This window comes from Perca fluviatilis, chromosome 23, assembly GCF_010015445.1.
Source record: "Perca fluviatilis chromosome 23, GENO_Pfluv_1.0, whole genome shotgun sequence".
Lineage (NCBI taxonomy): Eukaryota > Metazoa > Chordata > Actinopteri > Perciformes > Percidae > Perca > Perca fluviatilis.
In genome coordinates, this window is record NC_053134.1 from 19,092,129 (window position 1) to 19,117,653 (window position 25,525).

The 25,525-nt window shown below is 44.3% G+C and overlaps 1 protein-coding gene across 14 annotated transcripts in view; it reads right to left on the minus strand.

Annotated features, from left to right (window-relative positions):
- sox5 (SRY-box transcription factor 5) overlaps positions 1-25,525 on the minus strand; it is a 241,631-nt gene that overhangs the window by 63,520 nt on the left and 152,586 nt on the right. For 8 of the 14 annotated variants that reach the window (XM_039791413.1, XM_039791410.1, XM_039791402.1 and 5 more), the window contains exons 1-3: positions 24,603-24,829; positions 12,958-13,153; positions 4,813-5,035 (exon numbers count right to left, since the gene is read on the minus strand). In XM_039791413.1, coding sequence (XP_039647347.1) covers positions 4,813-5,035; positions 12,958-13,153; positions 24,603-24,679 — 496 coding nt within the window. In that variant the 5' untranslated portion in view covers positions 24,680-24,829. Of the gene's footprint in view, positions 1-4,812; positions 5,036-12,957; positions 13,154-13,336; positions 13,882-22,794; positions 22,950-24,602; positions 24,830-25,525 lie in introns of those variants that run through there. The other 6 variants (XM_039791407.1, XM_039791408.1, XM_039791404.1 and 3 more) reach the window with 3 other exon arrangements.

The window sequence follows — 25,525 nt, forward strand, 5'->3', positions numbered from 1 at the left end:
ATCAACTCAGAAAATGGTGGTGGCATTTATACCTTTTAAAATTGCTGCTGAATCAATACACATTTCTATCACAGGTTTTTTCACAGAACATTTTTTATGACATGAACTTCCACGACTACCTTCGAAGTCACTGTTCCATTATCTTTAATGTGACTATTATTTGCCAGTGTTCATCACACCCCCAACCGGCCCGTCAGACACCGCCTACCAAGAGTCTGGGTCTGCCGAGGTTTCTTCCTAAAAGGGAGTTTCTCCTCGCCACTGTCGCAACAGCCACTGCTAATGCTTGCTCTTGAGGGAATTACTGTAATTGTTGGGGTTTTGGAATTTAAAGAGTGTGGTCTAGACCTACTCTATCTGTAAAGTGTCTCGAGATAACTCTGTTATGATTTGATACTATACATAAAATTGAACTGAATTGAATTGAAGGTGTTGACACCGGGAGTCCAGAAAACGGAGGAACACTGATGATTTTTTTTATTTTATAATAATAAAATGTCTATTGCAACTGGCAACTCTGCACATAAGGTGATTTAGGCCAAATGCAATGTCTAAAGGTTTATTCAGCTAAAAAAGATGTAAACAGTAGAAACACAATTCCAGTTGAGGACCCGTGTTTATTCCAGACCTTACACTGACAAAAAAAAGAAAGAACATAAAAAGTCCCAGAGGCCATGGAGCCCCGGTGACGGGTAGCTGTAGCTGGGTAGCAGAGGGTCAACAGACGGGTCCAGAGATGGAGCTCAGCTGGCACTCACTGTGAGACAGGGGAGGGGAGGGGTGGGGTGAGGAGAGGAGAGGAGGGGTGAGGAGAGGAGAGGAGAGGAGAGGAGAGGAGAGGAGAGGAGAGAGGGAGGAGGGAGTAGAGGAGGAGAGGAGGAGGAGAGGAATGAGGCTGAGTGTCTGGTGCAAGTCCAGGGCAGTGGAGGCACCACTCGAGGGGCCGATGGGAACATCTGTGCCCCATTTAGTGATGTTTCTCCTCCTTTTAATTTCCCTCATTTTTCTCCTCTTTCATTCTGCAGTTTATAATATCTATCTATCTATCTATCTATCTATCTATCTATCTATCTATCTAGCTATCAGGTACATGTCTTTTCCCACTGCTGGGCTAATAGATTATCACTAGGCCTTGCTCTGTGCCACCAGGGTCACGAGGGGTTAAATGGCGAGTCCAAAGGATGTGTGTATGTGTGTTCAGCTGTACAGGTGTGTATGTGCAGCCGGGTTTTAGCACCAGATCTCCTCTCGACCCCGCACCTCCCGCGACGCTTTGCACTCTGCTCTCATTATTCCATGTAATGAGACACACACACACTCCAGCACGAGCCACTCGCCTAGCAGACAAACACACATTCAAACACATGCATGCATGCAAATGCACACACACGCGCACACGCGCACACACACACACACACACACACACACACGGCAGTGTCATGTAATTCTTATCTTCGCTCTTCCTCCCTTTCAATCCTGAAGTAGTTATTGAAGACGGAAGCTAGCGGTGTGTGTGTGTGTGTGTGTGTGTGTGTGTGTGGGTGTGTGTGTGAGAGAGAGAATGAGTGTGTATCTCCAGGGTAGCAGGTGGCCGGTGTAGTAAGACAGGAGATGAATGGAGAGAGCAGGAGAGCGGTGGAGCATGGTTGGGCCAGGCCATGGGGGACAACATGGCTAGTCATTTATTAGAGGCCAACACACACAAACACACCTTGCATGCAAAATGCAATCCTTCCCATAACACACACACGAGTGCACTGTCACAAATACATATGCAAATACACACACACACAAGTATACGTGCTCCCAAAAGCACACACACACACACACACACATACACGCACACTGACCTAGTATCTACCACGCTTCATTCATCTAGCCTAAGTAGAGCAACACTAGCCACAGATGCAGAACTATATCTTTCAAACTTAAGCCATTCTTGTGTGATTGTCTGTGTGTGTGTGTGTGTGTGTGTGTGTGTGTGTGTGTGTGTGTGTGTGTGTGTGTGTGTGTGTGTGTGAATGTCTAGCTCAGGGCTTGCCTTCGATAAGTCGAGCTTCTCATTCTGTTTTGAGATGTTTATCGTTTTCGGACCATTTTGTGTCTTTGGCCCCTTATCACATCCCTCCTAGTGTTAATGCTCCTACACTCTGTGTGTGTGTCATTGATCCAGCTGGAAGCAGTGTGCAAGCTTGTGTGTGTGTGTGTGTGTGTGTGTGTGTGTGTGTGTGTGTGTGTGTGTGTGTGTGTGTGTGTGTGTGTAAAACAGAGAGAAAGAGAGCAGTAATATTCCAGGCCTTTCATAATGATTAAAGCCTTCATTAAATTTTCATCCCAACCTGCTGTTTGCTGCTAATGGCCTTTGTGAGTCACACAGCCAAACAATAGCTAGCCGGGCACAAAAAAGGGATTTCTATCTCGCGTTCAATACCGCCCCTCGTGGTTTCCCCCCCTCCTCCCTCTCCATTTCCCTCTGCCTCTCTTCATCTTTTATCAGCATCCCTTTTCTTCCTTTACTCTCTTTTCTTTCTTCCTTTCTCTCTTGCTTGGCCTGGGTTTTTGTGTGCGTATGTGTGTGCTGGGTCTGGAGGCGCTGGGGCCTTTTGTTAGCGCGTTTCATTTAAACGTAGGGCAGATAATGCTCCGGGTTGGTTTGGAAGCCGCACCACTGTGGCACTCCGCTAATGGGGTCTGTGAAGACACTGCTCTTTCTCTCCTTCACTTTTCTCTTCCTCCTTCTGTCTTTACATCTCCCTCTCCCCTTCTCTCGCTCTCTTTCTGCGCTGGCTCTCATAAAGATCCATTATTGTTGGTTTTATTCTTTTCTTGTGCAGCCAGTTCACGAGGTCCAGTGAAGAAGCGAACAACCCAAAACACACCTCAATTACAGCTCAGCTCGACAAACAGCCCAGTTTTTTTTTTCTTTTCTTTCTTTCATTTTTCTTTTTTCTTTGTAAAATGTGCCACAACAGGCCTGTTTATCGACTGGAATAAAAACAACCCATACGACGGCGAGAGGTGACCAGCAGTTTCGGCCGCTTTAAAAACCTTACAGAAAAGCTTGGAAAATAAGGTTAGCACATCGCAGCTTGAAATGAAAGCCTGTTGATGTACTGCAGGAACACACACCAACACATGAACACCTACACTTAAAAGACAAATACACACTGTACTGCTGCACTGTTTCTTTCACATTTTGGGCATGGTGTCATACAGGCTGCACACAGTTCAGAGATGTTTGAATAGAAATCTCAGCGCACAGCAGTGGTGGATTTAGAAGCTAAAAGGGGAACGTGGAAGTGTATAAGAAGATCTAGTGGTTGATATATAGCATGTATCTGCCATTGAGGTCTTAACTGCCAAAATGTCTTTTGTCACTGTCAATGAAAAAGAAATGTCAATGTTTAAAAATGCCTAAATGTCTGCCAGTTATCCTTGGGTCTGTTCGTGTCGAGATCCAACTTTGCTCATGTCCCCTTTGAATCAGGATTTTTATATAAATATATATATATATATATATATATATATATATATATATATATATATTTATATATATATATATATATATATTTTGGACCCATGAAGACCTCTGATCTGCTCTGCTATGTTTTAACTGACACTGACCTAGGGCTGGGCCATATGGAGAAAATCAAACATCACAATATTTTTTACCAAATACCTCGATATCGATACTGCAACGATATTGTAGTGTTGACTATCGGTGCTTTTACAAAATATTTACACAATGAGATTTTTGATAAATAATCATCAGTGATGTGGATATAATGACTATGTGGGTGTAAAGGCAAATAATAGAACAGTTACATCAGTCTGGTAAGTTCAGAAAATGACATCACTTTACTGTAATGCAGCCTTTAAAACCAGGAAAAGACAACACTTATGCCATATTACGATATCCAAAATCTAAAACAATATCTAGTCTCATATCACGATATCGATATAATATCGATATATTGCCCAGCTCTACACTGACCTCCCTGTGTAGCACAGGACAGGAATCTTCCACCAATAAAGCACAATGTTATTCAAACTATCCCATCAGATGGACACCTGTTGGTAATCTCCTTATCACATTATCACTATCACATGCGTCTCATAGTGACTTAAGCCCCCATGTATCTGCCCATTGACAAATTAGAGCTGGCCATGGGCTAATTTTATCTCTTGACTCCAACTGTTAGCCCGAGGCTAAATTTGTGAATGAAATGTGGGGGCTAATCAAGCTAAGCTATGTAGCCCTGGGCAAAAATCTGGTTTAGTGTCTTCAACAGTGTGCAAAATCTTTGTCTGAGGGGTGAGAGAGTTATCCCAAAGGTTACAAAAGTAGAAGGAAAGGTGATAAGATGCATTTAACATTGATCTTTCAGCAGAAAGATAATGTGAGCGTCCCTCCTTTGAAATATAACGCCAGGAAACATCGAACCTTAAGGGTTAAGGGAGGTTTGTTTAAGCAGTCAGGCTTTTCACACACTCTGGCATACACTACACACACATGAACACACACACACACACACATATTATTTGTCAGGTTGTGGTAGATATGCAAAGCATGGTGGACAATAGGCCCAAACAGCTGATGCCGTCTGTCTGTGTGCTGGAGAAACAAAGGCTTGCCTCTCATCTGAGTGTGTGTGGGTTCATAGCAGAGAGGGAGAATGATAGAGAGAAAACAAGACAGAAACGAGAGAAGGGACAACAGAGTGTGATAAAAGAGCGGCGCGGAGCCAGAGAGATGGCGGGGAGTTGCGGATCACACATCTGGCCGCACAGGCGTCCCCTTTCATCACTGACCTTCTGGCTCGTTCTTGATCAGCTCCTCCATCTTGCGTTGTTTCAGTGTGTCCACCACGTCTGCCAGGCTGCCCTTGCGTCTCTCGGGGGTCCCCAGGGTACCTGTGGCCGAGCCCCCGTCGCTGCAGGGCCGCCCTCCACCTCCGCCATCCTCTTTGCCCGGTGAGGTAGCATTGTGCTGGGGGTAAGGACTCAGAGAGCTTCCTTTAGTGCAGTCCCGCTCCTGGAAGGGAAAGAAGGAGGGAGAAGGGAAAGAAAGAGGTAAATTACTCGATTAAAAAATGACCTAAACTTCAAGACAAAAATAAACAAACAGGGAGGAAAAAAAAGGAGAAGGAGGCGGAGGAGGAGCTGGCATACAACCTTCATTATCTCCATCCTCTCCTTCTCTTGCTCTCTTTATTCTCTCCATCTCCGCTTCTCATAGCTCACTGCAACCAACTGTCATCCCTGGCCAGTTATCTCAAGTTAGGGCACACTTCTTCTTCTTCTGTCTCTCTCACATCCTCGGGAATCTGCATTTGACTAACTTGGATGTACTTGACAGAACGAGCACATGAAACAACAGCAGAAAGACTCCGCGCACTCTTAAGAGTCATTCAATCTCTTCATTACAAAGCCTTCAACGGCTCGGCTTTGAGGGACGTCCAACGCTGCTGTACCAAAGCCCAAGCCCAAGTTTTTAGTGCTGCGCTACATTTTTCCTACAATTGGTGACAATTAATGCTGAGGATGCAACTCCATCAAACAGGAAAATCACAAAGATCCCGAAACAACGCTTTGGAGAGGTGTCAAATCATTTCCATAAATTTATGAAAGGAACGACAAAACAACAATCAGCATGATAAAAACATTTAATATATACAGCTCTGTGGCTTTCGCCAAGCTGTCATGTGGAATAATCATCCTACTGTCTTGTGTCTAAAGTTTACACAGTCACAATACTAAGTGTGACGACGTTTGGGAATCATAATCCTCTCATAAAAACGTACACAAAGTTGAAGTCCTGATTGTGAAAAATTGCACACTTTAATAATGAAGTAACTGGACTTGTCTTAAAACTTAGGGATGGGGATCTTTAAGCTATTATCATCTTTTAAATGACCATTCAACTTTGATGAAGTTGGATGAATGAACAGTAAAAAAAGAAAAAAAGAAAAAACACGACAGCAGCTGACTGGTAAGTAACGTCTAACACCTTAATCTTTGACCAAATACAACCTGTGTTTGTTTGGATAACCCGCATGATAGACCTAATGCCAGCTAAGCCCAATTAACAGTGACACTGAGAAGGAGGACAGCGTCAGCTTCAGAAGAGAACACACACTGCCCGTTTGTCACACATGCACATATAGACGAGTGACGTGCTTCGAATGCACCGACAGCCACTCGGGCGCGTACAGTATCCTCCTACATGCACGCACAGGTGTCTTAAGGTGTGTGTTGTGCTCTTTAATCACAGAAACAAGTGAGTCAGTCCGTCAGCTCAGCTCTCGGTAGACGCGGGGGGTCAACGGTCCACATGGTTAATCTTTGGCTCATCCAACTACAATATGGAGCACGCCACCTGGGACACACACATACTTCTCTTTGTCTGTGTGTCGCTGTGGTTAGTACTTGTACGTTCCAGCCGCATTAATGACAATACAGTGTATTGGGGCGGAGAGTTCTTTTTTTTTTTTAAATCATTAACTCGCAGGCTGCTGGTGGAAGTGGAACTTCATACTGAGATCACAGTCCAGGTATCTATCTATATATCTATATATCTATATATAGATATATATAGATATATAATATCCAAACACAGTATGAGAGGTACAGCCGACCAGTATCACTTTCTACCCTCCACTGACACTCTCTCTCTCTCTCCCCCCCTCTCTGGCGCTGTGTGTTTCAACACTCTGAATAAGTCAGCACGCTCAATAATTCACTAATTCTCTCCTCGGTGCGCTTGCACATGCATTGTAACGGAGGGACAGAGTGTGACAGCGATAATATGGCTTCAACAGTCGTGTATATATATATATGACGGGCTGATGAGGCGTCAACCAGTTGCTGTGGAGGCTCCTAACACACTGGCAGAGGGCTGTGCTGCGCTGGCGGGGGACGTGTCTTGTGATCTTAAAGCTCTTGAAAGACTTTACTCTTCTCCGCTCACCACCTGACCTAGTGACGGCTCGACCTGATCCTGTCTTTCCTCCTTGCCTCATTTCTTTTCCTTCACCCTCTCCTGTTCTTCAGATTAGGGAAATTCAGACTTAAAATGAGTGGCTTTGTGATTACAAGTTGCATCAGCGACATGCAAATGCAACGAGACAGAGGGAGAGAAGGAGTGTAAGTGGGTAGAAGTCAATGAAAGAAAGAAAGAAAGAAAGAAAGAAAGAAAAAGAGCGAAAGGCGAAGGAGAGAAAGAGAGGCGATGGCATTAGAGGAAATGAGAGAGAGAGAGAGAGAGAGAGAGAGAGAGAGAGAGTTGACAGATACATGGAGAAAGAGAGAAAAAGAGAGAGAGAGGCAGGCATCTTGAAGGCAGCGGTCACACCTGTCACATCCCATTTATCTAATCCAGCGCCTACTTAAAACAGCCGCACTCTTTCTTTCGAGAAAGATGTCGCGCAAACAAAACAAACAGAACAGGAATACGGGGGGGGTCGGAGTTGGGGGGGTGGCGGGGTTGTCTGATCTCTTTGCTCGGTCGAAAAATCTGCCAGGGAGATGTCATCTCGCCGCGTCCAACAATGAAGGTCATTTCCCAATCAAGAGGAATTAGCAGGGAGCCGAGGCTTCTTCAAAGATCTGCTAAATTAGGGCCCGTGACATTTTGTATGTGTGGAGTCAGACAGACAGCCTTATCCCAGAGGCAACTTAAATGGCTTATGATCCCCCCCCCCCATCAACCTCCCAGCATATAATGATAATCCATGTGCCCTGCTGACATTCTTACCCCGGCGATTTGCAAAGTCCAAGACAGAGGGATCTTAAAGACAAGACACAAGACAGATTCCTCTATTGTAAACGGGTGTCACTCACTGCGCGGCCACGTGCTCCTGCAATAACTCGGCTTGCAAAAACTTTTTCTCATCAACATGCATTTATTCATAAGTACAAACAGAAACTCTGGATAGTGTAAACGTTCATGCCCTGCTCTCGGTGCATGCGTGTGAGCAGGTTTATTTATGTTATTTTGCCATTTCTGTGCGTATATGTGTGACACTGTGAGTGCACATAGCCTGTAGGTGCCTGTAGGTGTGTGTGTGTGTGTGTGTGTGTGTGTGTGTGTGTGTGTGTGTGTGTGTGTGTGTGTGTGTGTGTGTGTGTGTGTGTGTGTGTGTGTTAATGTGTAAGTGCCTGCATATATGTATTTATATGCACTGGATGTGGCAGGCTGGCAGTGTGGGCGGTTCTGCCTTTAGTTTGCAGATGTCAATTCTCTTCCAAAATGACTGGAACAAAGTAAAAATTGCGCCTCACTCTCTTTATCCTTTTACAGCCTCTGCAATGGAACCGAATTAAACAACTTTTGTCTTCTTAAGCTCATCTGTGAGGGGATGTTGGTTTAAAAACACGTAACACTTGCCAGAAAACGAGGAAAAAAAAAAAAAAATCCAAATGCTATTTTTTTTTCCCTACAGCCAGCACAGATGCCGCTGTTCATGTTCTTTTTTTTGTCTTCCTCTTTTTCCCTTCCTCTTTCTCGGTTGCCTGACTGAAGAAACTCTCTCTCTCTCTACCATAGCCTGACATGTCTGGGGCTGTGCAAGGTGTACGTGTGAATAACAATATTTGATGCTTGGCGCGTCGTTGTGGATCAAGGCATGGACAATGTGGCAGTGGGAAGAACTGGAAACAGCTGCTCCAAACTAAAATACTCACACACAAATACACACCAAGAGAATGTCACTGATCACTCCTGCAGGGGGGTAAGGACTTAGCTCGCCTGCTAGAGCTGCCAATCTCAACGACATACACTTAACACACCTCCGATTACACTGCCAAAACACACACACACACACACACACACACACACACGCAGCAAATCCCTTTACATGCCATGGCTAAACACAGACGCTGTCAGTTTTGACTTCGAGGTCCCTCAGGCTGGGACAAGCATTACTTTTATCCTCCTGTTCCAACAATATGGTTGAGCTTTTTCCACGGAAAACCACAAATTTTAAATTGTACTTTTTGGGAATTTGAATGTCCTAATTCTACCTGTGTATTTGAACTTATGTCTGATGGCACACTTGCCCTTTCCTTATCTAAAAAACACGCAAGCTGTATTTTCTGTATTTTAAATAGCAGTTTGGCTAAAATGTACGCCAGTATATTTTACCACGACCCCTTGCTGTTGACAGGCAGGCGTGTGTTGATTCATTAGTGCATCACTGGCATGAGAAATTAAGTGTGACCACTGTGTCTCAAGACTGCTCAATGACTGTGTTAAATCTGTCAAATTTACAAACACACACACACACACACACACACACACACACACACACACACACACACACACACACACACACACACACACACACACATTCAAATTATACAAAAAGAGGACAAGAGATAGCTCAGGGAGGAAAATAAATAAGAAATAATGCCTGATGAAATATCTTTATAGTTCTCTATCGTGGTAGTGTGCATCTCGCCTGTTAATGAAATAATTAGTGTTTGTACATGTTGTCTGCAAGGATTACCAAAACAAACACAAACCACCTAGAAGAAAGAAAGGAAGAAAGAAATGCATTTTGCACTACAGATTTAAAAGCAGTTATAAGTTTGAATTTTCACATTTACTGGAGAATGAAGTCAAACCAAAAATCCATCCTCTGCTAACTCTTCTGCATCATAAGTGGATTGTGTGTTGATTGGCTGACCTCACTGAACTACGGCTACAATCCTTCCTATCAGGCATTTAAACTGAGCTGCTCTCAGCCAATCAGGGTCCACCAGCACGGTGAGAACTTCACATTAAATAAAACACCCTTTTAGCTGAACTACATTCATTTGCAACCCATTACAAAAAAAAGCACAATTCTCATCTAGAGCCAGGGTTTATAAAAAAAAACAACAAAATTTTAAAAGTGAATAACGTGACACCTTTCAAGCTTTCTAAAATGTGTGTCAGTGCTTTTTTTTCCCTTTCAGTTCTGTGTGTGCGCGCGTGCGCGCGTGTGTGCAGCTGCAGCAGGCAGGTAAAGCGGCCGGGCCAAAGCCGAGCAGACAGGCGAGGCAGGAGGGATGAAGAGGTCAGTGTGTAGCCGAGTGCGTCTCCGCCGCCGTGTTAATTTACTATGACAAGATAAAGCTGTAATCCCCCCCTCCCTCGTCTCGCTCTCCCCCGCTGCCTCACTCCCAAGTCAACCGGTCGCCTATGAGCCATTTACTTCACCCTATCACTTTACGTCAATTGCCCTGAGAGGGACAGACCCCCACCCCACTCCCTTAGTCCCGCCGACACCCCCGCCACACTGTAAATCTACTTCTCCATTTCCGTCTCTATTTCTCTTCATCCACTCTTCCCTGACAGTCAGCAGCAAAGGGATTGGCGCTGTAACCTCCCCCCCCCCATCCCCCTTTACCTTACTTAACACACATCTTACAACATGCCAAGCAGACAGTCGGATAAGCCCCCATCCCACCCACTAGACACATACACCCTGGCTTGCCACTTCATAAGCCACATCAGCTATTATGCTGTGTATAATAGCCCCCCACACACACACACACACCCACACACACACACTCTGTCTCCCTTCTGCTGTCAATTAATGGACTCGAAAGCAGTTGTGTGTCATTTTGAGGATATTTACGGATTTTTCTAGCGGGGTCTTCATAATGACAGTGATAAGGACAATTCTGTGCAATATTAATGATAGTTATATATATTTGCTTAAATACATATTTTGTAGTGTAAATATAAAAGAAATCAATTCAATCTAAAAGAACAAGGAATAACATAATCACTGTCTTCTACAGCAACAGATAAGCCAGAGTGTGTGTGCGTGCGTGTGTGTTTCCACGCCTGAGTGTTCCCCCATGGTCCCAGGACTTTGGTTTACAGTCGGCACCTGCCACACATGCAGAGTCCACCGTGGGAGGGGCCTGCAGGCTAATCAGCGGGCTAATTACAGAATTAGCTTTCCATTACAGCTCCTTAGCACTGTTTCATTGTTTTACAGCATGCAGGGCATTTATGGTCAGAATGGGGGAAAGGTCGATGGCGTTTATCAGAGCACTGCTGTGACAAGGTGTGTATCAAGGTAAGGGCTCAGGAGAAGGGAAGACAGTGAGCTGTGTTTGCACACTGTGAGTGAAAACACACCATAAAGAGTTTTGGTACAAACATATAGGAGTCGTTTACATTTTTAAAAAAGAAAGAAAAAAAAGACAAAATCCTTTAACAGATGCCCTTAAACGTTAATAACATGTTTCGCACAGTGGATAGTCAACATTTTGTTGTGCAAACATAATAAAAAAAAAAATAAAAAAAAAAAATAATGCATACCAGCAACACGTAATACTATATAATAATTACAGTCACATAATCACACTTATGTACTGAACATGCATTGTAAATCACACCACATGTATAGAATGCGGAATGAGTCACATGCAGGAAAACATCGCTGTGCGCACACGCACGCACGCACGCACACGCACACACACACACACACACACACACACACACACACACACACACACACACACCAAACACACACACACGCATGTACACATACAGAGCCATACATACAGCAGCACCACCACCACAATGTCACACTTCATCCCGAAGAAAATGACTCACTGCAATGGCTCAGATTTTGCAGTCACGCAACTGTGCATCAAATGGGCTCAAGGCGACGGCTGGTGGCGCGCACATAAAAGCAAAAACTTGTGTGCCCCCAAACAGTAGCCTTGAACCTTTTTTTTTTTTTTTTTTTTCATTTCTGAAATATAATAAAAACTCCAGCTCCCAGCGCCAAACTGCTTTTCACACGCAGAGAAAGTCGATTTCTGCCTCTTTAGAAATCTCACTCTTTTCATGTCCAAAAACCAAACATACATTTCATTGTTGTCATTGTTGGAGATTTGTGCCGTTGTTTTGTGTCTGGGTTTAAAAGGGGACTCTCAGTCACCATTAGAGGAGTAAACAACATACCAATGTTAAAGCGGTGTTTGAGATCCAGGCTGTATAACTGTATTAAGTACAAAGGGCTACGTATGCCCTCAGCGCTGCCTATCCCTCTAAAACCCTGGAGGCCAGGATTATGGTGAACATGATCTGATCTGGGGTCTGCGCCCTAGGGGTCACTCCGAGCCTCTCAAACACACATAGGCAGTTTGAGGCAGATGCCTTATGGAAAGGAATGCATTTGGTCACTCCACACACAGTTCCCATAATGCTATGGAAGATGTAAACAAGAAGCATAATGGTGCCATGGATTCAGTGGCTACAACTTGAGCCCCATTTTTAAATCTTATACTCATTCTCATCTCATTTTGGCAAGTTGGCACAATTAAAAGTCGAATTGGCTATTAGCAGTTCCTGTTTGCAGTGTACCATGGATGTACAGACATCCATCACTGGAGTATTTAGATACTGATCAAGATTCTCAAGTAAGTTTTAAGAAACGTCTTTATTTCTCCGATTTCGCCGATGAATTATTTACTCCTGACGGACATATATGACTATATCACACTGAATCTTAACATTTGTGTTTCATGTCAGCGTGTTCAGATGTGATTGTGTTATGACTCCTAATAAAAGTGTAGTTTTGACGCAAATTGTGGCAACTGGGTGCAGAGGGACTACTAGGAAGGGGAAAAAAGTGCATATAATCTCTACTAATATCATTTTTCTTATTATATAAAAACAATATTGAAACTTTTAAAAAGTTTTCAACATAAATAAAGTTTCCCAAATGAGACCAAACTAATGTGACAACACTGGTGGGATGAGAAGCAAAACCTGAGGCAGTAACACACACACTGTGGGTCATACCAGTTGGAACCATCTTCACATGTTGCACGTGTTTCATAGCTTGACCCTGATTCAGCGCTCAAGGCCGCCGTCACCCATAAGCGGGTGTTGCTTTCGCAATACAATAAACGAGATCGGATGCAACAATCCGTAGCTGTCCTTACCATGTTAGGGGGGCTGTCCAAGTTGCGGTTGGGGGGCGAGCGAGGGGACACCTTGCCGCAGTAGGAGACCAGGGGGAGGTGGATGACACCACCCAGTCCCTCGCTATCTTCATCCTCCATTCGCTGTCTGCTGGTTGCCATGGTTACCTCTCCATCTGTCCGCCCATATGGAGAGGCTGGTCGCTTGGAAGACATCCTGGAAAAAAAAAATTGAAGAGAGATAGAAAGACAGAGAGAGAGGGAAAAACAAAGGGAAGAGTGAGCAATATTCAAAGGATGATATAATAATAACTTATATGATGGTGGAAATGCAAAGTGTGGACCTTCCTGTGGATAAAACAAGCCCCTGTAAACTGCTGGACTTTACATTTCTACCCACTTTGCTGTGTGCTCACTGTAAAAGAACCTCGCATGAAGACATCTTTAAGTCCTCCCAGCAGGAATTCGCCAAATCCCATTCAGCTCATCAACCTGCACTTATTCTCTTTCCTCCCTTTTTCCTGTGGATACGTTGTTTTTTCTGTCACACATTCAGCTCGCTCAGTCCACACAATATCCCCTTCAGTCAGTTTGTGAGCATCCAGCTTTTTGGCAGACCTTCATACACACTCTCAGGTCTTACAGTATGTTTAGCATGGGGTCCATTCAACGTTCACGTTTTCAAAAGACGGGGCCATTACTGCAAATGGAGCCCGCTTGCACTGGCATTGTGGAGGAAATGACCATGTCTTGACAATAGGCTTTCAGAGAGAGACACAGAGTGGGGAAAGAGGGAGAAAAAAAATAGAAACACAGGAGAGTGAGGGCAGTATGCACGGTGACAATAATATGTGTTTATGAAAACCTCTGGAGAATAGAAAAACTGGAGGAAAAAAGCTGACAACATGAAGGCCCCGCTGTTTACATTTGTTACTGTGGCTTTGTTCCCTTGAAAAGAAGCAAAAGGTATAAAGCAACATCTATTAGGTGAACTCTGTCTCTCACGAGGTAAATTTGCCTCCCTGTACTTCAGCTGAATAGGGATGCAGTGACTATGAGGCAATAATAGAATTGAATGTGGTTCCCAGCATCGCCTGAGTGCTTTCAGATGCACTTGTCAGCCTCGAAGCCACTGCGACTATGACCCTGGGTAATAGGCTGCTAAAGCTCAGTCGCACAGAGGCCACGCATGACAGGGATGGAGGGATGGAGGCGTGGATGGAGGGACCGTGAAAACTTGAGGGAAGGGCTGTGTGCGATTGGAAGCGGTGAAGAATGAGAAATAATCAACAGGCGTCTGACTCTCAAAGTCCGCTCATTCTTGCTCTCCCTTTGACCGAACAAGCTGTTTTTTTTTTTCTTTCTACTCTGCAGCTCATTCTCTCTTTCACCTAGATCGTCATAGCTTTATCCTCCATCCATACCTCGTCTGTCTCCAATTTGCTCTTCCTCTCCTTTCTCTCTCAAATTCTTGCCCTCACACTCGTGACTCTATCTGGTTTCCTCTGGACTGTACATCTGGCATTGTTCCTCGGAGCAGCCACTGCCACTAATTCATTGCTTATTTACCTCATGACAGTGGAAAGGCAAACAATATTGAGTGCTGCTCACTGGAGGCGACGAGGAGAGCGACAGGATACAAAACGCAACATGCAGCGTTGCCACATCGCGGGGAAAGGTTACGGTCACAAATAAATGAGCTCCACTCCAGTGATACGGTTTAAAAAAAAAAAAGACTAACAATGGTGATGTAATTTAATTACCTTTAATTGATTTTGGAAGATTAAAAAACAAATCTCACAGATAATCTAATAATTGAAACCAATTTACAAAGTGCTGTTACTATTTGTATATTGCTGAGAACTTTTTTTCCTTTAAAATGTCATGTTTACAGGAACACAGATAGGCAGTTAGTTTTCTTTGTATGAGTGTCAATGGCCTACAAACTATAACTTTAACAACTGTTTTGGTACTCTTTCATCAAGGTTAGATGTATCAAACTCTACCTGTCACAATAATGCTGAAGACGTTCGAATCAGTGTTTTCACGTAGGACAATGTGCACAGACGACAAACACCCACACATCTTCTTTATCTTTCTCCTGATCTTGCTCAGCAAAACCTTAGGGCCATAAATGACCAGTAACGACTTTTTATTTGTTGCGATGACAAAGGACTTAAGAGATAAAGCTGCACGCGGGTATCATTAAAACCAGTTTGTACTGAAATTGACTTGTGATAACATTTATGATACTAATGCCAGAATGACTGAGGAGAAAGAAGTGTGTGTGTGTGTGCGCATGAGTCTGTGTGCGTGTCATTCCACACACCATCCAATGTAAGCGGCGGGCCCAGCTGTATAAACTACAGGGCTTTGAGCCACATGGCACATGCACACACACACACATGCGCGAGCGCACGCACGCACACACACACACACACACGTATGCATACATTAAACAGAGGCCCTTAACACTGCAGTTCTGTCTTCATCACTGCCTGTTTACTTTACCTCCTTTCACTCTCTCACACTCAGGCCTTTTGTTTCACACACACACACACACACACACACACACACACACACACACACACACACACACACACACACACACACACACACACACACACACACACACACACACACACACACACACACACACACACACACACACACACACACACACCCCCTTGTGTCCTGTGCAAACTTCTGCCTGGCCATAACCCCGCACACAGACCTGGGGTCAGCTTTGAAACCTCTCACCTCACTAATGTTGCAGTTTGGCTCAGCTGCAGCAACCTCACTGTGCATCTAAGGATTTATTAGATTTAATTTTCTTTGTACAATTTTAACGTCCACAGTAGCCACACTGACATATCTAGATGGACAAGCAGTCCATAGACAAGAGAAGTTACACATTAACACGGACAGATATCTTCAAAACTCTGAGGGCCAAAGACAACACTTTTCTCTTCTAACGGAAATAACTCCGTGGCAAACATTTCATCATGCTTTTTGCTGTTTTGTGCTCCTCTTCGTCTTCTTCTTCACACCCGTCCACCCCCTTCCCATACTCTGCTACTACTTCCTCAGAGGTGGGTGTCCATGAATGGGGAGGCTGTTCACAGCTCCTCTCCGGCTATAAAATCCCGCTCTCCCTCCCGTTCGTCTTTGAAGTCGAATTACTATACAATTGGGCACGGCGGGTGTGCAGGTTACGCCGGCTACTTCATTTAAAGTTTGGCAGGGCTGTCATGCCGGCGGAGACCTGGAGGAAGCCGCTTGAAAGCACCGAGCGATGCAAGGATTAAAAAAAGATGAGGTTTTGTTAAGTATATAAATGGGCTGCGTAGCACGGGTCATAATTAGAAAATATTAGCATAATTTTACCCCGTCCAACAACGCCAAAAATCGAACACCTCACACCAACCAGTCATTAACACACCTAATACATATTACACACACATGCTGCTAGCCTTTTCCACAAAGAAGCACAGGGATATTTCAAATGACATAACACCTGTGCAACAACATTGCAGTGTAATTTTTCATTTACATTTACAAACAAAATTAATAAGTAAACTCCAAAGAAACACATTTTTATGGTGCTGTTTGTCTCTTCTGTCCTCCCAAACTCCCATTGCAGGAAACACACACACACACACACACACACACACACACACACACACACACACACACACACACGGTGAGAGAGCTAAGCTGAGATTAAAGCGCCACTTCCCCTTGGCTTTTTCATGATTAGCGGCTCCTCAGTTAAGTCCCTCTCATATCACATATGTCCACTGCTGCTAAGTCACTAATCGGACAGCGGCGTACGTCCATTAACGGGCCGAATAATCGCCATGGACGGTGGTTATCCGTCTCCTGGCCTCGGCTTACTGTAATCAACGCGTCCATTTCATGTTGGCACGTCAGCAGCGGCAAGTTTCGCGCACACTCAAGCGTGTTTAAATACAGTACAGGCAGCAAGCTTATGGACGCGTGAGAGAGGCCGCTCACTCACACACAAATCGAATGAATTAAGCAAAATGGGGGCAAGAGATTTGTTTCAGTTTTATTGAAGAGTGAGAGAAAGACAAAGCAGCCATCGCAGAAATGTCACAGGCTATCACACACACAGACACAGACACACACACACACACACACACACACACACACACACACACACACACACACACACACACACACACACACAGACACATACACGCCCGGCTCTCTCGCTCTGTGTGTCTGGCTGCTAACATAATCATGGTGCTAACTGCTCTTGTTAACTCCTCTACTCAGAACAAGCTTTCAGGGAGCGTGGGAGCCTCCTCTGGAGAATTCCACAGTAAAGTGTGTATGCATCTACATGTATGTGTGTGTGTGTGTGTGTGTGTGTGCGCGCGTGCTCAGCCTCTCTTTAAATTACAACCCATTATTTAACCACTACACAAACACACGCTGTACAGTCAGTCGAATCCAATGGTCTACAGTAAAAATAAGCACGGCGGCTAATTCCAAAGTGCTGTCAAGAGTCAAAGTGACATTTGAACTGCCTGCCTGTCACTCAGGTGCAGGTCTATTGGCGTGGAAATGCGAGCTATCTTTGAAATTGTTCTCTAAGGGAATGGAAGGGCATATCAAAATAGTTGAGCAGAATGTGCCTTTTAGATAAGGCACCCAGGGCGTTTTGCCCTGAAGGAGCCGACCGCAACATTTACATCCGTATGACACCTCAGGCGGGAATTTAAACAAATGTTTCCCCCTGCGTCGCGCTATCACACGCTTTATTGCCATCGCTTTTTTTTCCCCTCTCTCTCTCTCGCTGCGTTTGCTACTCCTTGTCTCAGCTTTCAAAACGATTTCTCCTTTCTCTTTCTGTCTCTATCTCTCTCCGTCACACACTCTTGAACTTATTTTAACATCGTCTGTCCTCCTGCTCTTTCCCTCTCTCTGTCTTCCTGCCTCTCTCTCTCCCTCCCCCGGTGTTGTCTTACTTACTGTTCCCTCTTTACACAATCAGCTGTTTGTAAGAATGTCGCTCCATCCCTCTCTCCCCTCCCTCCATCCCTCCCTCCCTCTTCTCTCCCTTCTTCTCTATGCAGACTCTTAAGGATATTGCCTAATATCTATTTATAGGCTGTCCTTTTGAACAGTGGGAAGAGTGGGGCAGCAACATAGAGGAAAGGCTGAGATGGAGGGATAAAGATTAAGAGAGGGAGGACCGGGAGGAGGGAGTCAATGATATTCCTTATTCCCTTAGTGTGGCTCTGTTAGGTTTTTAATATTGTTGACAAGCATTTGATTTTCTTTATTAGACTTTAAAAGCAGGTGTTAAGAACTTCTAAGCATAAAAGTTTACATTTTGCACAAAGAGTGTGGAAAAAAGCCAAATGTCCAGAGACCTTGCAAATTTCTATATGCAAAATACCAATGTAAAAAAGGATTTCCAAAGATGTTTACACTGTGCATCGTAACGTTGTAAAGGAAACCGTTTCTGCTGGTTAGTATTGACGTAAAATGCTGCTAAATGCTGGATTTTCCCTGATGACTTTCTCCACTGTAAACAGTGTTTAACAGTGAGAACACAGGTCCTCCCTGTATATGCTCATACACATACAGACACACCCTTATATACACACACACACACACACACACACACACACACACACACACACACACACACACACACACACACACACACACACACACACACACACACAAAGGCACAGACACACACTCAGCCTCCCACACACAAAGCATCCTCTGTGAGGTACCCTAAATCAGCAGCCGACAGCCCAAACCCTGTTTCCTGTCCAGCTTAACCACAAAAGGCAATAACACACAACCTAATGTCACTGCTGTTAATCACACACACAAACACACATGCTGGAGACAGTCATGTGTTGTGTACTGTATGTGTGTGTGTGGAGAGAGAGAGAGAGAGAGAGAGAGAGAGAGAGAGAGAGAGAGAGAGAGAGAGAAAGGGGGTGGGCGCAAAAGACGTGGGCTAACCCGTGTGGCCTCTGGGACTACCTCTCTCTCTGTCTTTTTCTGTCTCTCTCTGTTGTCCATTCATCCACCCAAAACTTTAGTCACCATCGAGGCATTGCTCCGCATACTTTCCTTGTCATGTTTTCAGCTTTTTTTTTCCTGCTTTAAAACCTTATTTATGTCTTTACAGTGAGTCACGAATGGAAAAAAGGTTGGCTAGATGGACAGATGGAGGGAGGAATGAAAAGGAAAGGAAGAAAGGATCTAACTATCTATATCTATCTATCCATCCATCCATCCATCCATCCATCTATCTATCTATCTATCTATCTATCTATCTATCTATCTATCTATCTATCTATCTATCTACAGTATATATCTTTCTATCCATCCATCTATCTGTAAACTTTAGGTTGGTTTGTCATCATTAGTTTAAGGCCAAGCGAAGACAACTCGTGGGAAAATCTTGAGTGTTGCTATAGAAAAAGGAAGAAGAGAGGCAGAAGGAGAGAGTTTGGGGGGGGAGATGAGAGGAGGAGGGGGTGAAAAGACAGACGGAGTTAGGAGAAGTGCATCCGGTGGACGGCGGCCCCGCTCACCTGGTGTTTTGCGAGGGGGAGACGCTGCATAATGTTTATTGAGCGAGGGACAGTGTTTTTCCATTGTTGTGCCAGGCCACTATTTGTGTTGCATATGTTAAGCAATCCATAAAGGAGTCACAACATTTGTCTCACTGACAGCGAGTTGGCCTGCCCCTGTAAACCAGAAACACACACACACACACACACACACACACACACACACACACACACACACACACACACACACACACACACACACACACACGAGCTCATTCTCTCACATAAATGACAACACACAAATACTTGCACACACACTCCCAGCTGGCCTCTATCTTCCGTCCCCCCCCCCCCCTCTCCCTCTCTCCCACTCAATCTTCCCTCACTCTCTCCCTCCCTCACTACCTGGAAAGACAGAGGTTTCATTGTAGCGCACTGGGAGCGAGCTCCAAGCCTCTAACACTGTCTCCTATTGTAGATTGGAAGGATGGTAAATGATGTGTGTGTGTGTGTGGTGTGTGTGTGTGTGTGTGTGTGAGTGTGAGAGAGAGAGAGAGAGAGAGAGAGAGCAATAGAGAAAGAGAGGAGGGAGCAACAGAGTGGGATTACTGCAAGACAAGCTGTCTAAATTGATGGATGGCTGAAGAAATGGAAGAAGAGATGGAGAGAGAAAGAGGGATGTCAAGTGTAAAATCCTGGAACAAACAAACAGACACACACACACAAACACACACACACACACACTCTGTTGGAGCTTCCTGCTCTGTTGACAATGCAATACCTCCACCTGACCTTTGACCCCTTCCCTGTGACCTCATGTCACATGACCAGACTCTAGTTATCTTGGAAGGACACCTCTGTCTGTCTCTGTCAGTGATTTCCACACAAACACATGTTCTCTTCTCTCTCTCTCTCTCTCTCTCTCTCTCTCTCTCTCTCTCTCTCCCAGTCACTTTCAGGACTCCATCACTCTCTCCCCTTTATCCCTCCTCCCCCATCTATAAACAACAACAGCAGCAGCAGCAGCAAGAACCAATGCAGCCATATATTCCCCCCTCTCCAGTTTCATCTATTGGCTATCAAAGAGGGTCAGCTGATCGCACCGGGGTGGGAGGCCGTGGGGGGAGAGAGAGTTGAGGGGTGAAGGGTGGGAGTGTGCTGAGAGGGGAGGAAGTGGGGGAGGAGGTGTGTGTGTGTGTGTGTGTGTGTGTGTGTGTGTGTGTGTGTGTGTGTGTGTGTGTGTGTGTGTGTGTGTGTGTGTGTGTGTGTGTGTGTGTGTGTGTGTGTGTGTGTGTGTGGGGGGGGGCTTTAGCATTCTCCTCTGGTATTTTTCTGTCTATCGTTCTTTCTTTCCTTTTCTTTCTTTTTGCCCCCCCCCTCTCGCTTCGTGGATGGAGACACGGTTATCAAGGCTCTCTGGGGACAGACAATATGGCCCAGACAATGGCCTCCAGTCCGAGGTGGTGGTGGGAGAGCGAGAGGGAGGGAGGGAGGGAGGGAGGGAGAGAGGGAGGGAGGCCCGGACAGGGCCACAGGGGAAGACAGGGGCAGAATGGCGCATTAGTTTGCCGAGCACGGACACTCTACTCAATTACTCCACTCGCTCTCTCTCTCTTCTTCACAGACACACACACATTCTCTCTTTCCTCAAACACACACACACACACACACCACTTTAATCTCGCCCTTTTAAATGAAGTACAGAGACACTCACACTGGAAGTAGCACTGCTCACTTAAATTGGAAACAAGTTTTTATCATGGGCCACAAGAATTTCTCTTAAAAACTGCCCATACCGCTATAATTACAAAAGAAAAGTCAATAATTATTCAAATAAATACAAATTAACAGCAGTGGTAGAGACAAAAGCCACACTATAAAAACACTCCATTAAAAGTCACACTACCGCGTTCAACATTTTACTATTGTAAAAGTATCATCAGCACAATTTTCTACCTTCCACTTTATATACTAATGGGATCTATAATGATACATCATATTTAGAAGTTGTTGTTGTTTGTATTAAAATCTTCAAAGTAAACATTGCAGTTGAGTAAATAAATACAATATTTAGTAGATGAGATGGAAATGCTCATGTAAAGTACCTTAAAATCTAACTACAGTAAATCTAAGTACAGTACTTGACTAAATGTTCTTTAACCGCTGAAAATAATCAGATTTAATAATAAAAAATAATAAAAAAGTTTGTCTCAATGAAATGAAGTAAAGTCCTTCAGGCTGCTGACACAGTCCTTGTTGCTGAGTGCGACGCAAGTAATGTCAGATTGTATAATCTGAGTTTGTCCTGCTTCAACCGTTCAAAGTGTTGACACAACCACGGACACGGACGGAAACACACACACACACACACCCCAATAAACTGAGGGGACAAATGGAGGGGTGTGAAAATCCACCACTGCCTTAACACCACATCGACAGAGACCTCTTCCTCTCCTCCCTCCTCCTTCACCTCCACTCTTAATCTCTGGCACTCGCACTTTTCTGTAACCCTGCTTCTTCTTCTAGTCCTTCTTCTTGTTCATCGGAGAGGAATGTGTCAGTTTGACCACATCATTCCCTGCATCTTTCCATCCACTGCCACACTAGCTCCTTCAAAATGTCTCTTCTCTGTGTTTTGGTTGCTTTGGCTCTTTCTCCGTTTCTCCCTATGTGTATATTTCTGTTCTGTTTGTGCGAACAAATGAGGCTGTGTAAGCGAACGCAGTCTGTTTCCACTATTTTCAGCTTCGACTGGAAATTTGTATACGAAGCCGAGCGCTTCGGAGAACCAAAAAAAAAAAAATAAATAAAAAAAATAGTTCAAATCATAGAAGACATAATTAGAATACAAAATTAGAATATCAAATAAAATAAATCACAGAGTATTCATGCTTTGTATGTATGAAATAACACATTTTAACAGCTGAGCAAGTAGAGATGAAAACCATATCACAAGACTTTTGTTGACTTAAATAAAATGAGAATTGAAAAATTATGTTTTTAAGCCTCAAGGTACATTTAAAAAAATTTAAATTTCAGGCTCATGCCTAAAAGAACGATAATTTCCTTTCAGACAAACCTTCTTCTAGAAACTCAGACAAACTCTCCATCATCGGCTATTTTCAATCAAAAACTGCCAAGTGAATTTTAACAGCAATTTGATTTAAAAAGAAGAGAAGAAGAAAAAGAGGAAAAAGGGGAATAAGTGTTGAAAAACTAGAAGAAGAGGAAGTTCAGTGAGAGGATGAAGAAGAAGCATGGGTGAAGAAGGCGAGCGGACACTTACAGAGACGCAGGAACCGAGAGCATCGCGACCACCGAGGCTGGAGAGCACACACACTGGCAACTCACACACACTCCGCTCCGCAGAGAGACTACTGCTCGACACACACACACAGGCAACACACACACACACACACACACACACACACACACACACACACGGAATGGAAGATACCCCTCTATAGCTCACACACATACATCCACATACGAACGCATACACACACATATATGCACACACACACGGCCAGAGACACAGTGATGGAGTGCATTACTGGAAAGCAAGAGTTTTAAGCGCTCTCCTCCTAAGTCATTGTAATCCCTGCATTTATCTCCATACATTCTGCTTTTCGGTGTAATCCTTTAAATTTTTAATTCCTCCTTGCTGTTGTTATCTTTTCTTTTTTTTTCTCTCTCTCTCTCTCCTCAACCACTTTGCCGGATTGAACGGTTTATTAAAAACACATTTTTGCCACATCTAAAATGTGTTCTTAATTCAGCGGGTCCCCTGAAATCCTCCCTCTCCCCAACCCCACCGACCCCAGATCATCTCGGAAACAAAAGATTAGTTTCATCGGGCAAAACAGAGCGCTACTTTAACGCAATAAAAGTCAAGTAGGAGAAGGGTGTGTTTGCGTATGTTAGTATTAAAACGCCGGGTATTATAACATAATCTGTCTCTCACAGCATTAGCATCAAACAGCCATTATTCCGCAGGCAAAAGCCACTTGTGTTGACAGTGTCGGGAAAAGGGCAAGGTTAGAAGGTTCGCATCTCTAAATGAAGCGGGCCCGCACAAACATCAGAGGGGCACAGTGAGATTACCATTAGCATAAGGCAAGAAAAAAACAACAACAACAACAACTACCATGCAGATTGACAAAAGGATTACTGAGGGGTTTGCATGTATTGAATTTGGATTAAGTGAAAAATAAATCACAAATAATTAAATGTCAAAAGACGAGGCTGAGCAGGAGGGCAGTGTGCAAACATCACACATTCGGATTGAAAAATGTGGCTGTTTTTCTGTCTTTAAAAATGAAGGAATTCTCTATATCGCTCTGACTTGTTGTAAGCACCAGGCTGTTAGAGAAAGTCACGTACAAATACCTCATAGAGTAAAGCAGAAGTTAATAAAGTTAATACAGTTGTGGTGAGCAGTGGAGATGAGGAGAGAGGAGGGGATCACACATTCTGACTTTGACACAAACACATCTCTCTTTAAGTGTCTCTTTCCCCCCCCCCTCCCACACACACACACACACACACACACACACGGTTTTAAGCACTTTGTCTATGGAGGTATTGAATTGAATCAACAACTTCACTCAGGAGGGACAGAGGAGGAAAAGAGGGACAGTTCTGTTATTTCTGGGAAAAACATGCATGAATACACACACGCACTTATATATATAAAATGCCTGCATTGCATATGGTATCTCTTTCAAAAAAATAGGAGTCAATCATCAACTCTCCTTTACCATCACTGACACTGTCACACACACACACACACACACACACACACACACACTCTCTCCAGCCTCAAACTGACTCGCCGACTCGCTGAGACACTTGCATGCTTTACACACACACACACACACAACACACACACACACACACACACACACACACACACACACAGAGACCGAGTCTTCTCTTCACACATGCCTTTCTACTTTCTAGCCCTAGCCTCCCTGCCCTCCCTAGCTCTGTCCCGCTTCGTCCTGTCCTCCGTCTCTGTCATCTCCACATGAATGTGTGTGTTTGTTTGTGTGTGTGTGTGTGTGTGTGTGTGTGTAAGAAAGCGTCACATACCTGTTACACTCCTGAGGTAGCTCAGGCTCAGTGAGCATGCTGGAGTAAGGGTCCGTGTCTCTCGTCAACAACAACATAAAACAGTCCCACAAATGCTCAGATGAACAAGGTTAGTCTCCCCAAAACAAAACGGGATAGAAGTGATCCTTCAACCTCTCACACACACTGCTGATTCTCGTTCTCTCTCTCTCTCTCTCTCTGTGTGTTCCTCTCTGTCTCTCTACTCACACACACTTTCAGCCTTACACCCTCCCTCACTTGCTCTCTCTCTGCCTCTGTCCCTCCTCTTCTCCCTCCCTCGCTGTAAGCTGTGAGATCTAGGCTCAGCTCTTAAAGGGCCAGCAGCAGAGCCTCTTACTGTGTCGCCCAGTGTGTGTGTGTGTGTGTGTGTGTGTGTTTGAGAGCAAAGGGGAGGGGCCATTTGACCATAGGGCTCATCACTCTGAGTGCAAATGCACAGCAGTGCTGCCCCCTTCCTCAAGTCCATCTCTCTCTCTTTTTCTCCTTCTCTCTATCCGTCTCTCTCTCTCTCCCTCACACACACACACACACACACACACACACACACACACACACACACACACACACACACACACACACACACACACACACACACACACACACACACAGTTTTCACACACTCAGACATAACTAACGGATCATGTAGACACACTTCAGAGTGATAAGACCACAGCAAGCCCTCATGCACTTTATTATGCAACAAGAAGCAAATTAATCAATCAGGTCAACTAAAGTAAACTATTTAAAACACAAGCACATGCACTTTTCTGTCTGTATTTTTATGTTTATGGTTCCTCTGGGATTTTAGTTGTAGTACAGGTTTTCCTCTACCACAAACAGAAATTATTTGAATTAAGAGGTAAATACTAGAAAAATGTTCATGTTTTTGCTTCTTTTGGGTT